Source organism: Cyprinus carpio, chromosome A24 (assembly GCF_018340385.1).
Source record: "Cyprinus carpio isolate SPL01 chromosome A24, ASM1834038v1, whole genome shotgun sequence".
In the NCBI taxonomy this organism is placed as follows: Eukaryota; Metazoa; Chordata; class Actinopteri; order Cypriniformes; family Cyprinidae; genus Cyprinus; species Cyprinus carpio.
In genome coordinates this window covers 12,827,051-12,844,672 of record NC_056595.1, presented here as the reverse complement: position 1 = coordinate 12,844,672, position 17,622 = coordinate 12,827,051, and the positions used below count along the sequence as shown (strand labels likewise).

Here is a 17,622-nt window from a genome sequence, read left to right as displayed (position 1 = left end):
AAGCAGGATGTAAAAAAGCACGTAACACTAACAAATGTGTTGCTATATTAATGCTCTACTCAATTGCCAAATGTATTTATTTAACCCAAGCAAAAGGGCCAGTGATGCTCACCGGGTTATAAATGTACCCAGTGGAGCTTCAGATGAAATTGTCACCCTCATAAGTATGACAGACATAAAAAGATGGTGTTTTCACTGAGCTGTGGAGTGGGAAGGAGCTCTGTCTTACCTTGGTAATTGCAAATGTCTCCCACGCTGTTCTGACGCGTGATGTGGTGCCAGTAAGCGCTTCGCGGGAGAGATATCGACTTTGTTAATGTGCTCTCGTTTGAAAGAGTCTGTGAGGCAGAGCAGAAAATCATTGGGTTACATTGGTTATATTTCCAGTCAAATCACTCGGAAAGGGCTTACACTGAGAAGATTTCACAGCACCCCGTCATTAGGCTGTTTTGAACATTACAGACGACAGGTGGAGTGTGATGTCATTACAGCATTTAAAAAAAAAAGCATTTATCAAAGCATTTTAAGGGAATTTCGTAAATCTGAATAAATAAAGATTTCAGAGCAAGCAGCATTTTTGGCAGGGGTCCTGGATGGCAAGATCTGAGCAGAGGGCCATATGGTCAAGTCTCATCAGCCTCCACTGAAGGCCTTAGAGATGACAGCACAGATTCACTGCCAGCAAGGCAGCAGTGCAGTTTAAATAGTGCAGGAAAGCCCATCCGCACCAGGCGAATGAACAATTCATCAACCTCGCTAGCTTCAGGGGGTACGGAGAAAAAACCAAAATGTGCTTTCAATGAAACGTTGATAACCAAAATGGCAGGATAACATTTTAAGGCATTAGTGTTCAGAAGCTTTGAACACTGAAAAACTCCTGAGGCTGTTATTTCTGTGGTTATCTTGCAACTAAGATTTGTCTCAAATCCATTTAAATGTATGCATTTGGTAGATGCTTTTATTGGAAGAGACTTCAATTGCATTGATGGTATGCATTTTATCAGTATGCATGTTCTTGGGATTCAAACTCTTGACCTTGATGTTGCTAACGTCATGCTCTACCAGCTGAGCTATAGAAACACATAAGTGCAGTATTTTTGAAGGTACTCGACCGATAGTGCAGTTCAGGATTAGTTGACAGCAGCTGTGACCTGGATTTATGAAACATCACATACTGTGCACTGTGCAAGCAAGGAAGTGGGAAAACATACTCAGAAAATTGGCAGAATCCTTACGGGGAAGCGGCAACCCTGATATTCAATTATACTGTGCAGTGGCAAAAGGTTGATTTTTAGGTTATCTGATCTAAGGTAATATTTTTTAAAAAATGCTGTAGACTTACTTAGCATATGTCAATCACTGAAATTATCACATACTATATAAAATACCATTAAAAACTATGAGTCTTTCAATTTTTTTTTTTTTTTTTAAGTCTCTTATACTCAAATTAATTATAATAAAACTATTTTTGGATCTATAGAAAGTTAGAAAGGACAGCATTTATTTAAAAAATTACAAATATTTTATATTATCAAATATCTCATTATTTTTGATCAATTTAATGCATCCTTGCTTAATAATCATAATGTTTTCCAGGGAAAAATAAAATAAATAACAATTTTACTGACCCCCAAATTTTGCGTTTTTTTGAGACCAAAATCTTTTTTACTGACCCCCAAATTTTGTGTCTTTGAGAACAAAATCGTATTTATGATTTTTAGATTTGTTTAAGGTGATTAAATTAACAGTTAAAGGACAGAAGTGATGAAATCTTGATTATTATTATTATTATTTTGGCAATATTAATATAAATTAACCTTAAAAAAAACATAAGTGTGTTTAGAATTTTGATGGAAAATCATCTTTGAATAACTATTGAAAAGTGAATTTTTAAATTTACTAAAACAGAACAATGTCATTCATTCTATAAAATCACACATATATATATTATATATATATATATATATATACACATATATATATATAATATATAATAACTGAAACCCCTCGAACAGATATATCCATTTTGAACACTGCGATAGATCTCATTTGTGAAATAAGCTTGCACTAATATTACAGAAGCATATATATAACAGCGTGTTATAAAATACTAAATATGAAATGCCTTTCTCCCCACTGTACCCATGTGTACTTTTACTATACCTGTGAGCTCTTCTCCATCTCCATCATCATGCGTTCATGTTGCTCAGCAATGGACAGCGTGGCAGAGTGAACTCTCTGATAGATCATCTCGCCTTCTCTTGTCTGGAATGTGAACAAACCTTCCCCTGTATCACACATCCTGTAAGAGAACAACACACATGCACACACATCTGTTAAGCAATTATAGCTTCTATTAATTTTCAGTAGACTCATGTTCTTGTCGTAATAAGCTGAACAGCAGGAGTAGACTTTAAGGGCGGCCTGCAAGGGAAAGCATATGTTAAATGTTGTTTCATGAATCAGCGAATCAATATTCAGAGCAGCAGAATCAGGACTATTGGATTTAGGATGAAAACATCTTGTCAGACAAAAGCACTCCCAACTAGAATCGAATGATGTTCACACACCTCCCGGACTCAAATGTGAACCAGGTCGAGTCTCTGCCGTATCTCCTCAGGGAGTTGAGCGGCCACATGACCAGCTTGACTCTGGCATTATGGATGTCCCAAAGGTAGATGTTCTCGTGGGTGATCTGCATTGTGCACTCCCCGTAGATGTCCAGGTTTGGGGTCGGCATCAAGTAAACGTTAAATCTTTCTGAAATAAAAATTAAACAAATGTTAAAGTCAGAAGTCCTATAGTTAACTAAAACTAAAACTGAAATTAATATTTAAAAATAAAATAAAATAAAATAAACATACACTGAAATATTTTTAAAAGTTTAATTTCAGCAAAGAGATTTCACATTTTAATTTAGTTAAATTAGATGCACTAAAATGACAAAAACTTAAATTTAAATGAAAATGGAAAATATAAAAATAAAAACTGATTCAAAACATTAATAAAAATTGTAATAGTATCTCAACAATACTAAAGTAAGTATTACAGATTGGGGGTTTGTTGAGAAAAAAAAATAAAAACAATTGAAACCATTGTATACATTAAAATTAAAAACATAATTTGATCTCTTCAGATGCAGAAAGCTTTGAACAATGAAAAATGAGGATGTGAGTGTGTTTTGAATTTCGATGGAATAAAAAAATGTTTATAAATACATACATACATACATACATACACACACACACACACATACATATACACACACACACACACACACATACACATACACATATATATATATATATATATATATATATACATATATATACATATATACATATATATACATATATATATACATATCAAAACTTAATTTCTGATTAGTAATATGCATCACTAAGAATTCATTTGGACAACTTCAAAGGCGATTTTCTCAGTATTTTTATTTTTTTGCACTCTCAGATTCCAGATCTTCAAACAGTTGTCCCTCGGCCAAATATTGTCATATCATAATAAACCATACATCAATGGAAAGCTTATTTATTCAGCTTTTAGATGGTATATACAGTACATCTCAATTTCGAAAAATTGACACCTGGTTTTGTGGTCCAGGGTCACATACATATAAATATGTGGTTCTGGCCATGAAGCCGAAGGGGTCAGACTGTAAAAAGTGTGTAGTTTTAATTTTTTATATTTTTCAATTTTTAATATATTTTGATTCAGACATACTTTTCTTCAGAATAACCAGCGCAGACAAAGTGTACCCAATAAACCTAGGAAATTATATTAAGACAATAGGATGACAAAACTGATTTGGTTACTTCAAGTTAATAACTAAAAAGGTTCAGCAGTCATAGCATCTTACACTGGCAGAAACTGCCAATGTCTTGTGTTAAAGAAAATTCATTACAGGGTAAATAGTTTCCTTAACAGATATGAAAAGGTTGCAGACTGCTATTTAAATGACATTTATTTTAATAATAATTAAACTTGCTTAAAAAAGGCCAACCACAGTGGCTGCACATTCCATTCAGCTGTCATATTTACATACATCTCAAACAGCTTTTATTTTGGCAGCTGAAAGATTCTGCTCTGCCTAAAGATGACAGAGAATTAAAGGGTACGGCTGGAAATCTCGAGAACATCTCAACAGACCCATCTAACATGATTATTATTTTTCCGACAGACTATTTTCTCTTCTTGCAGATGTGGCTCTTGCAGTGCACAAAGGTCAACAGATTGTTGCCATAGAGCTGCAGTTGCCAACCGCAACTGGAGTAACCACACCATCACAATTAGCTCCAAAAAGACAAGGGTGCACTTCATAATCCAAATTAATAGTCCCTAATTATACCTAATGCTTCAAAATAAGCTATGTGTCTCTCCAGAGGAAGAGGCAATGTAATGTGGGGGCTATTTTAGGGATTGTGAAAATTAACTCTGATTTAATTATCACAGCCCGCCGTTAGAGGGGACTTATTGAAGCACAAATGGCAAACTCTCTGCTCGTTATTCCTCAGCTGTCGAATAATTGAGAAACTATCATTTTGCTGACCTCCAGCTGATATAATCATATACACATTGCGCTCTCGTTATGAAAACAAATCTATATTTGCCTGTCATTTGATTGAAAAAATTTTGATGACCTCTCTATACTGTGTCTGCGGCAGCTTAATGCTTGAATGCTTCGGCAGCACTTGGAGATGAACTGATATTGATTTCCTGAATTACGTTTAAAAAAACCCTCACATAAACACAGACACAACTCAGACCATCTCAGACTGAAACAATCTGATCTTGGAGGAGATGCAGTTGCCTTAAAGTAACGGTTCTCAACTTGTGGGTCAGGATTGTTCTTATAGTCACAGAAAACATGCTTAAGATTTAAATTTTAAATCTCTCGGGAATAAAATTCATAAGCAAGCACTGCAGATTTTTGCTGGTGAAATAAAATAAAGTAAATACCTCATTTGATCTTAAAAAATGACATTTTTTTTTTTTTTTTGCAATAACAACATGCAAATAAAGTGACAAGATTATTACTAATAATCTTGAATATATTTACTGAAATTCAATAGTGCTCATGGCTCAGGATTATTGTTTATTAAATATAATTAATATTATAAATATTTGATATTATAAAGTTTTTATTTTTAAATAATAAATATTTATATATAATGTATATATATATATATATATATATATATATATATATATATACATAATTTCCAATAAAATGTTATAACTCAGTCATTTAGAGAATATTATAAAATATGTAATATAATATATATATATATATACATAAGCATGATATATATTTTATAAAAATACATTTTATATATATATTAAATAAATGATATAAAATATATATTATATCTCTTTATGTATATTGAGGAAATATCAGAACAATTCAAATAATCAAAAAAAAAAGAAAACACACCCCAAAAACAAATCACACACCAACAACAACATGCACATGTTGCATGACATGCTAAAAACAATGAACAATTCTGGTACTGTTTTGGGTCAACACCTGATGTCCAATGTAAAATCTGAAGTGAAACCCTTTTAGAACCAGTGCTTAAATTTAACATCTTTGGCTGCACGTTGCCTCATTCATTCTAGAGGGAAATAGAGGTCTGCTACCCGAACCCAGGCCTGATGGGTGCCGAAATATTCTCAGGTTTTGGATTGGGTTTCTGTTAATGTTTAATGAATAGTTTCGGGTTTGGGTCGGGCTCAGGTTTGTAGCTAAAGTAAAACTATATGCAGTAGGCTGCGCTACTTTCATTGACGCACACACACGCACAGAAACTTTTATTAATAAAACAGCTTCGATACTGAATCGCTACATTATATTTCTCAGCAACAGGTGGTAAAAAATCACTGTTTTTGAAGTAACTAAACTGAGCTTCATTGTTTGTAGAGAGAGAGATGCGCAGGTTATTCACTCACACAACTTTCATCCCTCTCTCTCTCGATAATTATTTCAAATAAATAATAGAAATAATTTATTCAAATAAACATGGTTTAACCACACTACTTCATCTCTGTGTCTGATTTAAAGCAGGCAGAATGCTAGAACAAGCCGTAACTGATGAAAATGACCAGAATTTTAACCCTTTGCCTCCAAGTCATGTGTTTAAATCTTTTAAGGCACATGTAAGCTGTGGATTATATCTTACATATAATGTGTGCGTGCCGTTTGCTCTATAGGCTTTATTTAAAAACTAAACTTGTTTTGCTCTTGTGGCTGCTCTAGCAGCCTCTCTGTCACAATATGGCAAACGGAGCATGCTCATGATTGATAAGTGCTGTTTTCATTTGCCTTGTGTGCTGGACTGGCCACTAGCCTTGATGAAATGGTTTCTTTACATGTATTTGTTAATTGGTTGTTGCATGCAATCATGAAATACAGCATATTTAAAAAAATTGGCTATTCGTTGTGAAAAAAAAAGACTTTGGGTTGGGATTGAGCTCTAAATTTAACAGTGCCACTCTGGTCGGTTCGGATCGGATCAAACGATCTCAGGTATGGGCCTGGTCTCGGACTTCAGATTGAAGGCAGTGCAGACCTCTAGAAGGAAACGGATTGCATTAGCTAAAGATTCTCACTCATTCTCTTTAAGCGTTTTCTCGCGGATATGTGCATTCATCCTGCTTTTCTTCTGTACCATAATCTCATCCATCTCTATGACAAGCTTCATTATGGGCTGATGCTCTGATGCACGGCGGTAACCATTAGTGCTTAGTAAAGAACCTTGGCCCGAGCCGATCATTTATATACATGAGAACAGACCTGGAGGGACTGTGTTTAACAAACACATTTGGACTCTGTAATAGAATCATTTAGGGAGTACAAGAGGAAAAATCCAGGCTCTAATTGGATACTGACCGTTCTGTTCCCTCTGCACCCCTGCTGCTAACAAGTCCGGTTCTCCCAGGCTGATGTCATTAAGTCTGCTGCCCAGACACTCCAAACACAATAACTTCCACCACTCCTCAGCCTCCAGCTCTGTGGACACACACATCCATATCATCATTTTTATATGCAAACATGCAGGAGGAGCTGCTGAAGAGACGGCAGCAAACAGGGAATAAGCAGGAGATAAACACATTTACAGATTTAGCACTAATACACAGCAACAAGCAATTTGTCAGCACTAAGTTTAAGATGAACATTATTTTCAACCTCAGCCTTTCTGAAAATATGAGATGTTTAATGTTTCAAGAGATTTCTGCTTTAAAACTAAAGTAGCCAGTAGTCTGGCACAAAGGAGTGTAGTGATGGACAGAGAGACATGCAGAAGTGACAGACAGACAGACAGACAGACAGTCAAGTTCATAGGTGTGGACACAGTGTCTAAAAACACTCGCCAAGTGCCAAATGTGAGTAAAACCTGGCTGTCAACTAAAGAAAACCATTTTTAGGAAGTGCAACAATGTAAGAAAGAAAGCCTTACAGGTTTGCAACAGCATAAGAGGAAACGATGACAGAATTTTTATTTTAGGTGAACTTTACTATTTATTACACTCACTCTATATAGGGTATGATGTACACTATAAGTGGACAATGCCCCGCTTAAGAACAATGTGCATTTATTTTTAAATTGTAACCTATTTAGATATAAGCTTAGCATGAGCATAATGGCGATGCATCAACAATATGTTATTATGGGAAATAAACAGAAAGATTTGCTGAATTAGATCATTAAATCATAATGTAAAATGTAATATTATTCAAAGAAGCTACTGGTGTACGAGGGCCCCCTACCTGGGGCAAGAAGCCCCCTGACTAAACTTTTACAAAATGTACTTTTACAAAGTAACTTTTGATATTCATTTTAATAATATTTATATATATTTTACAGTGTCGTCCATGTAAAATACTAAATCAACTTATTTATTTATCTTTTTGACAATTTAGTTGAGTAATTGAATAAACAAAGACAAAGCATACAGACAGATAACTGAATATTTACATATTTAATCACCTATATTATAATCAAAGATATACCATAATTGCAACACTGAATTCAAATTAAATGACTTCACTCAATTAGCCTATATGTTTTAATTAAAAGTTAAGATGTCTGTAAAGTAATCATTGGAATTACTGAATAATAGCCCAATGAATTGAAATAAGTATTAAAATTAAACATAATGACACTAGTAACAACATGCCACTTGGGGTCTTCTGTGACAATTCTGGTGGTCATCTTACCCCAATAGTTTAACTTTATATTTTAACCTCAGAATAAAACTATAATTTTAACTCCACCAATATAAAAACATTAATGTGTCCACAAACCCCTAAATACAGACACATAAAACTTTGATATTCAACATAATACTCTACATAGTTTAGTCATGAATCTCTAGATGGCACAGGCTGCTGGGTTGTTAATGTAACTGATGATATTCAGAGAGTTAAAAGACTTGGCACAAGCTGATTGGTTCATGCTGCATATGCAGCCAATGAGCTTACTGCCTTGGATTTATATGGCTGGCTAGCATTCACTAGATTCCAGCACCGCGCTTTTCAGAGTTTCTCTGAAACTAAACAGCTAAAACAAGTAAACGGTCTTCACTCTGATTCAGTGGATTACTGCGTTCGTCAGATTGACATTTTTAAATTAGAAAAAAACACAAGTGTAAAACTACGCGCAGGTTTTTTTGCGTGAGGAGTAATTACTAAGCATGTCTTGTTCATATAACAGCAGTAGCATTAGCAGCAGCAGCAGCAAGCAGTTTCCTAGTTCATGTATGTGAGAATATATTGACAACCATCGCGGATTTAGAACAGTAAAGTGAAATGGGGATTACCTTATTTGCCTGATATCTCCAATGCTTTTGATATCTTCTGTGGGCATTCATTTACATTAACCGTGAACAGATCGCTTTCAGATGCACACCTCACTAGTGGGGTCTGTTTGCAGTTGGCGTTTCACAGTTGTTCACAGTTTAAGTCAAGGTGAACCCATATAACTGTCTTTTATAAATGTCATGCTGTCAAAAGCCTTACCTAAATAAACATAAAAAATAAACAACCATCATTCTATAATATACCCACTCATAAAAGTTCCCACACAACAAACTCACAAAATACATCACTCAATCTATAGTAAAGAGTATATAATAATCATGAATTTGTTTAAAATATAAAAGATACTACTAATAATGTAAAATTTCATGTTAACCCTTATGCTTTGTTGGGGGACGTTTTCGTTCCACTAGGGGGTAAAGTTGAGTCTTATTTTGGCCACAACTTTCTCTGTGTTTCAGCAAATGGAATGATTTTTGCTGACAAATCTTATTTTGACACATATTTTGGGAAAATGCTTTGAAAATTTTCAAAAACGTAACAATTCACTGTGGGCAAATTCACTACCCTTTCGTTATGTTCGTGGATGAAAACATCCACTAAATTAAACTGCTGTAAAAATGTATCAGATACATTTTTTTTCAATTTTTCAAATTTTTTTTTTCACACACACTATAATTTGCTGTTATACTCCATATAACTCCATATACAAGCCAGAAACTAAGCCTTTTTTGCACAGGCCTATCTAAAGGGTTAATGGTCCCACCTAGTGATCAACTGTAAAAATAACAAATTTTACCTCTTCCCAAAAGGGAAAACCACAAACAATCAAGAATGCATGATTTAATGGTGTCATGGCTTTGCAATCAAAAAAATGTCGTTATAATGGAAGTCAGTGGGCAAAAACAGCCACAAACATAAATGAGGGAAAAAATTAAAATCTAATGCTGCACAAAAATTAACAAAGAATCACTTTTTATATTATAAAAGTAATTAAAGTAATTTTGTTTCAGCAAAATCCATTTGCTGAAACACAGAAACCACAATCAATTTTTATATTGAAAATATGTCATTTTGTGTGTTTTTTTCCCCCAAATCAGTGACATAATTTATGAACTTGGTAATTAAAGAGTTAAAATCTTGGATTTTTTAAAAAACATTTGGTAGTTTTGATCAGGACTGAGGTTGATTAATAGATTTATGCAAAAAAAAAAAAATATTTATCTGATACATTTTACAGCAGTTTAACTGAGTGGATGTTTTCATCCCGAACATAATGAAAGGGTAGTGAATTTGAACAATGCACAAGGGTTAAGTGATAGTTTAAAGATAATCATGAAATTGTTTAAAATATAAAGATACTACTAATAATAAATAATTTCCAATCAGTAGCCTATGTACAATGTAGCTAATAGCAGGACACTTTTAAACTGGGATTTAATATTTGTGTATTCAGTTTGGGCTTACAGCAATTATAATACTTCATGGAGTGTAGTGTAGTGTAGTGTAGCAGTATCATTGAATTCAGATTGCGTTATTAGCGAATTGCTAATAGCAGTATGCATAGCAAATCAAGTCAAATTATCACTGTTGTTTATAGCAGCAGCAGCAGAAAGTACCTGGTTGCATGAAATTTCAGTGATAACGGGTAAGCAACTTAAACAAATTAAAAATTGGAATTGGCTTTTATTACTTCGTTTTTTTAACAGGGCGTACAAAGATTTTGTGAACGCTTAAAAGTGAAATAGGCATTATTTGTTTGTGTCATTGTTTAGTAAAGACATGCGTTGTTTACATGAAGCGGAAATGCGCATGTGTCATGATACTCTCCAAAATGGAGGCAAGCCACAGCAAACTGGATGAGGAGGAGAAGAATTGTTGAACAAAGTTGTTATTTTTGTAGCTTCGTAAAATTACGGTTGAACTACTGATGTTACATTGACTTTTTTACTGATGTCCTTACTACGTTTGTGGACCTTGATCGTGGTAGTACCCTTGCTGTCTATGGGAGGGTCAAAGAGCTCTTGGAATGTATCAAAAATATCTTAATTTGTGTTCTGAAGATAAACAAAAGTCTTACGGGTTTGAAACGACTTGAGGGTGAGTAATTAATGACAGAATTTCCATTTTTTAGTGAACTATCCCTTTAAGGCATTCGGCAAAGCCGACCCAGGCTCACATAGATAGCAAACACACTGTCTCACTACTCTCCAGAGCAGCAGCAGTACATATGTCTTGCCAATAGATCTGCTTGTTCTGGGGGGTTTCACCTTTTATATTTCTTCTGCCTATTGGGATGATTTAAAGCATATTATTGTATAGCAGCAGCATACATATTTCATTGTTTTGTTTTCCTCTTCCATCTTTGTTGGGGGGTTATTTTATATCCTATTTGTGCAGAAGCGGTATGTCTTAAATACTCATCGCCGTATGCATTGGCAGTAGCAAGTTCCAGTACTTGCTTGCAGCAACAGCAATAATCTACAACTACAGCAATAACCAACAGCAGCAGCGTACCAGATCTATTCCACCAAGACCAAATACATTAACATCATCATATCCATCATTATGCTTAAATCTTCCGAGAGTTTTCATGATTAAAATACAATGTCATAGATCACTATTTGTTCAGAGACACAAAATTAGATCAATTAACCTCAAAATAGTTTAGACTGAGATTAAATAACAAAACTTAGAATAGCATGGACATTTATTAAATAAACACACACTATTTAATATAAATAATAAATAATATAAAGCTCATAATATAAATAATGCAGAGTTTGATAGACAGTAATAAAAAGTATTAAAGGGATAGTTCACCCAAAAACTAAAATTACTCACCCTCAAGACATCCTATGTGTATATGACATTCTTCTTTCAGATGAATACAATCAGAGTTATATTAAAAAATTTCTAGGCTAATCCATGCTTTACAATGAGAGTGGATGGAAGCCCAAAATTTGAAGAACAAAAAACCTCACCAATCCAAAAAATAAAACGAAGCGATTTGCTTGTGTACGAAAAATATCCATATTAAATTGTAACACTCATGAACATGCGTGCGATAGTTAGCGGAAGCTAGAGATTAAGGTTTATAAAGTTGTAAATATAGATTTTTTTTTTTTACATGAATGCATCAATTCGCTTCAAAAGGCCTTTATTAACCCCCCGGGGCCATGTGGACTTCTTTTATAATGGATGGGTGCAATTTTTTGGACTTCAAATTTTGAGCTACCATCCGCTCTCATTATAAAGCATGGATTAGCCTGGAGTTTTTTTAATATAACTCTGATTGTATTCGTCTGAAAGAAGAATGTCATATACACCTAGGATGGCTTGAGGGTGAGTAAATCATGGGGTAATTTTAGTTTCTGGGTGAACTATCCCTTTAATGGGTGGCACATTTTCTCAGTTTGCACATCATTAGCAGGTGTAGCAATAGTTATTTTGGCCCCTGTGTGCACGCAAAATAACACAAATATCATTATGTAGGAGTTGATCTTTATTTTTCTTGGCACTCCATTTTTTTTCCATTCTTCAAAAGCTCTGGGCTAATCTACAGCACACTCTGAACAGCATCATTCTAATGAATGAACCTCACAAATGAACATCCACTCTGAAGCACCTAATGCAGTTTAACACAATGGCACAAAGAAAAGTGAGCACAAATTATGGCTATGCCAACCACAAAATGAGCTCCATCCACACTGCTTCTGCTTGTGACATGGGTTTGAAAGCTCAACATTATGAGATTAGATTTGTCTAATTACGTGCCAAGTAGTTCTTAGCAGATTCGTGTCCTTGTCAAGTTTGCATTTTCAGTGGAGCTTGTTTGAATATGGCTATCTGCTTGATGTTGCCCTAAGTATATTTCAGCTGTAATTGAAGCTTAAAATGAGTACTGTATGCCTGTTGATATTTTAATTTTGCCTGCTTGAGTAATGTGAGCAGGCACCATTCAAAATATTCAATCAGAAAAAAAAAATTCAATGTGAATTAACTAGTGCCAAATGAATTTTTTGAATAGTACAAAAGACACTAATCAAATATATTCACCCATAATACTGTGTAAATAATGCACACTGATCCAAAAGCTAAAAAAAATCAAAAACATAATGCCTTGGATTATCTTTATCAAACTTATTAAACACAAACAAATCATTGTGCACATATTTCTGTACAAGATTTTTGATGATTTTTGTTGTTGTTGTTGTTGTTGTTGCATGGCCTCTCTCCTGAGACGGTGACCTTTAAGTGTGTCTAAATTCACACACACTTTTGGGCCCACTGAGTGGAAAATTGGATAAACAAATACTTCATCAGCATGGCAAACTCTCAAGTGCTCAGGCAGCTATGTGCACAAACACAAAGATGCCCGGTGGAATCACAGCATAACATCTTCACATGGTTAATGGTTCACTCAGAGCACAGGAAATGAGAAGAGCTACAGTAAATGATAAATAGTTAGGAGAAAGAAAATGAGTCAGGATGGATGAAATAGATTAGGGCTGCAACAACAAATCGGTAATGGAAATAATCGAAAATGAATTTCATTATTGATTTGTAGGGTCTGTGAGCCACTTAGAGGACCACGTCAGTGACACCACTTTAAATAACAGCGAAATTACAAAAAAATTACAGTTTACTGCTTTATTCTTCAAAGGCAAGCATTTTCAATTGGCAAAACAGAGCATCCTAAAAGCAAGCAAGCTCAAGTATGTAATAGAGGTTTTATTTAGATCAAAGCAAGATTCATTTACAAATCAAATTTAAGTTTTAAATGAACATTTACATTTATGCATTTGCCAGAGGTTTTTATCCAAAATGTCTTATTTTACAAGGAATACTTATTTATTTATTTTTTCCTTCGTGTTATGCATTACCTGGAAACCAAATTCATGACCTTGGCATTGCAAATGCAATGCTCTGCTGAATTTTTATATTGAAATGAAAATATATTTTATATTTATATGAAACTCTACACTACCATTCAAAAGTTTGCGGTCAGTAAGGATTTTTTTTAATGTTTTAAAGATGTTTCTTATACTCACCAAGGCAGCATTTATTTGATCAAAACTACAATAAAACGTTATCATTGTCAAATATTAATACAATTTAAAATAACAGTTTTCTATTTTAATACATTCTAAAATGTAATTTATTACTGTGATAGGAAAGCTGAATTTTTAGCAGCCATTACTCAAGAAACATTTATTATTATTATCAATGTTGGAAACAGCTGTGCTGCATAATATTTTATAATATTTTTTTTATTTTTTTATTTTGTGGAAACCATGATACTCAATTTTCAAGATTCTTTGAATGAAAAGTTCAAAAGAACAGCATTTATTTGTAATAAAAATCTTTTGTAACAATGTAGAAGTCTATACTGTCACTTTTCATAAATTTAATGCATCCTTGTTGAATAAAAGTTTTTTTTTTTTTAATTGTACCTACTTCAAACTTTTAAAAAGCATATTATCATATTTTATATTATTTTAGGGCTCAATTATTATTATTTTTTTGTGCAAAATGTAAAATTATGTTATTAAATATTAATTATTAAATTGAATTTGCAAATAGCTTGAAGCATTGAGCAAAATGTGAGGGTCAGAGCAGCACAGGCGTAACCCGACAGACTCAGAGGGAGGTGAGGAAGTGGAAGTGAAGGATCAAGGGAGGTCGAGTTCCTACATGTGGCGGACATGTGAGGGACACAAGCTCCATATGGCCAGAGTTTGAGAGAAAGTGGAAGTTCGAAAGGGGACAGCTCATGGACATGTACCTGTGCCAAAATTAAAAGAGCCACAAGCAGAGCTGACCACACACACAAACACACACACACTGGCCTGAGGTCCACACTGACTCAAAGGTGATTTACTCCCACATGGACAAGAAGGTGATCTAATGCAGCAGGACACATTACCAACAAACCAGCATAGAAAAGTCTTTGAATGTGTCACAGATACTGCCTAAGACGTCTTCATCTAAAGGCACATATACTTTATAAACCCTTAGTGTATGGTCCTATCTCACACACCTCTGCATTTATGCCCTATGCCCGTGCTACCCGTTTCCCATTAATATCCTGCCTCTGAAGGGAGTGAAGGAGAGCTGGGGGTGGGGAGGTTATAGTGGTAAATGGATTCAGGAGAACATTCCTCGCCTCCCCCTGGCAGTGCGGAAGACCCCAGAGGTGCTAATGATATCCCAGCGGGTCCACCGGGCCGCTCCCCCTGTGCGCATCCACTCCACTGCCTCTCCTTCCCGTCTCCTCCATCTCTTCCCCTTCCCTCCCTCTCCCTCTCTCTCTCTCTCTCTCTCTCTCTCTCTTTAGTTTCCTACCTGGGAATTTAGCTTGACAGGAAATTTGAAGGCAAAGGACAAACTCAGCGCTAGATAAAGACGAGTTTATGATTTATTCTGGTCAAAAGTGTTATAATAATGTGTTTGTGACCATTTTTGCACATGTTACTGTGGGTGGAAATCACTAAAAATTCATTCAACCTGCTGCCATTGGACTTGTTTTAGCAATCAGTTCACTACAGTAATTATGATTATACACATTCTTATTAGTTCAATGCTATGGTATATAACTGCTGCTATCATCACTAGAAAAGGTATACAAATGTCTCTTTTTCAATGTAATTCCATTCAACAGCGCTGAGTTTAGCAAATTCAGCTCATTATAAATTATAAATATATTTAAATAACGACTTTACTTGTAATAATGATGTATACTCATGCAAAAATATAATAAAAAAAATCATACAAAACATTTTAAACTAGTAATACTCATGATTCAGCATTTTATCTGTGCAATTGCCATGTTAAACTAGATGCAGGTTCTTGGTCTGAAATATTATGCACAAAAGCAGATGAAACATTTTTATCAATTTACATTTATTCATTCAAGCATATCTAAGTGCATTTTGAACACCATAAGAGCTACACAAAAGTTTGGGGACTGATAAGAATTTGTAATATTTTTTAAATAAAACTCTTAATGTTTTTGTGGAACTTTGGTGAATAGAAAGTTGAAAATAAGAGCATTTATTTAAAATATAAATCTTTTGTAACATATATTATTTCTTTCCTTACACTATTGATCAATTGAATGGGTTCTTGCTTCATAAAAATATCAATTTCTTTAAAAAAATAAAATAAAATCTGACCCCAAAACCATTCAATGGTAGTTCAAACATTTATCTCAAATAAACGCACTGTTTCCCTTAATTAGGGTTACTCATACTTTATTAGGCCCAGTAAAATGACAAATGTGTTAAATCGATGAACTGAATATTAATGCTTACCTAAAACTGCAACCGTTTTGCAACAAAGTTAGTGCTTATTCATGTTTGTGTTCTGGTGCAGTTTTTTTTTTTCCTGCAAAAATGCTTTGATCAGTTTTGACATTGCCATCTTTCCACTACAAGATTCTCAGTGTGAGAGGAGAGAAAACACATGGGAAAAGACGCCTTCTGCTGCCAAGCTAATGTTGAGTAAAGTATCTCATTCATATTTCAAACGTGTGTTGTTAAGCCTTTCTCTTGTTGTTTTGTGTTTCTAACTGCTGATCTGAATGTTGCCTTTGGCTATATTCATTCTCTACGACACAATCTATGACACAATTTAAATATATATATATATATTCCCAATCCCTTTTAACACTTACTAGCCTTAATATCCTGAACATTTCCACAACTTCTTTAGTTTCAAGATATAAAAGGAATAAATCAAAGAATAAACTAATTTTCCTAATATGTGAAAATCAATACTTGCACATCTTTAAATAAAGAATAAATTAAGCCATTCTGGATACAATCCAGCACTACAACAAAGACTATTCTCAGAGTTGGAGACAGTGCTTACCTGACTCACAGGAAAATGTCTTTGACGTCTCATCGCAGAAAATAATTGCCACTGCGTGTTTCTTGGTCTCTCGTGGCATTCGAGTAACATTCTTAATGTTGTGGAGCTCAGTAATCTGTGGAAGAAGACGACAAAACTCATTACCAAAATTAACAAACTCAAGAGAAGGAGGAAACAAAGAAAGGAGGGTGACATTGAGGTAATGTAGTTACTGTTATCTGAAAATGAAATGATTTGAAATTACTGCAGTGCCTAGCTTTAGGGAGAAATGGAGATGAGAGTTAACGCTGGCTGTCTCTATTGTCACACTAATGACAAACACTAAAAAAACAGCTGGGCACTGGAAACTAAAAATTAATGTTAATATTCATAATATTTTTTTTGTACGTTCTGGATCAACCAGGGTTCCAGAAACCTCCATGGGGGCCTCAAGATGCCTTAAAATTATTTAAAATAAGACAAAACAACTAAAAATCAAGATTCTTTCAAAAATCAGGATTTCCAACATTCTTGGAAAACCTGGATATTTGAGGAATTTTAAAAGTGTTATTTCTAAAACTGGAAAACTCATGTAAATTAATAAAATATCTAATTTATAATGAATATACATTTTAGCTAGGTTTTCCTAGCAAATCATTTCAGCCAGAATACTAAACTAAGGAAGTTAATGGGATAATTAGGTATATGACTAAGCCATCACCACACTTCAGTTAGAATGAATGAATGTTGATATTGTTTTGTGATTACATGCGCTTTAATAAATCAAGATGGAAGGGATATGAATAACAAGATATTGTCATCCATGATTTAAAATGTTTCCACAGCCGTGACAAACAACATAAAAAAATAAGCCCGGTCTATATTTAAAGACCTCACAAAAAAAATCCCCACCTAAACTTAAAGACTCACACAATGTA

The 17,622-nt window shown here is 34.2% G+C and overlaps 1 protein-coding gene across 3 annotated transcripts in view; it reads right to left on the bottom strand.

Annotated features, from left to right (window-relative positions):
- The window catches only part of LOC109050171 (docking protein 6), a 70,002-nt gene that overhangs the window by 22,603 nt on the left and 29,777 nt on the right, over positions 1–17,622 (bottom strand). For all 3 annotated transcript variants that reach the window (XM_042714230.1, XM_042714231.1, XM_042714232.1), the window contains exons 3-7: positions 16,706–16,820; positions 6,902–7,021; positions 2,571–2,760; positions 2,164–2,302; positions 230–338 (exon numbers count right to left, since the gene is read on the bottom strand). In XM_042714230.1, the coding sequence (XP_042570164.1) occupies positions 230–338; positions 2,164–2,302; positions 2,571–2,760; positions 6,902–7,021; positions 16,706–16,820 (673 nt within the window). The remainder of the gene's footprint in view (positions 1–229; positions 339–2,163; positions 2,303–2,570; positions 2,761–6,901; positions 7,022–16,705; positions 16,821–17,622) is intronic.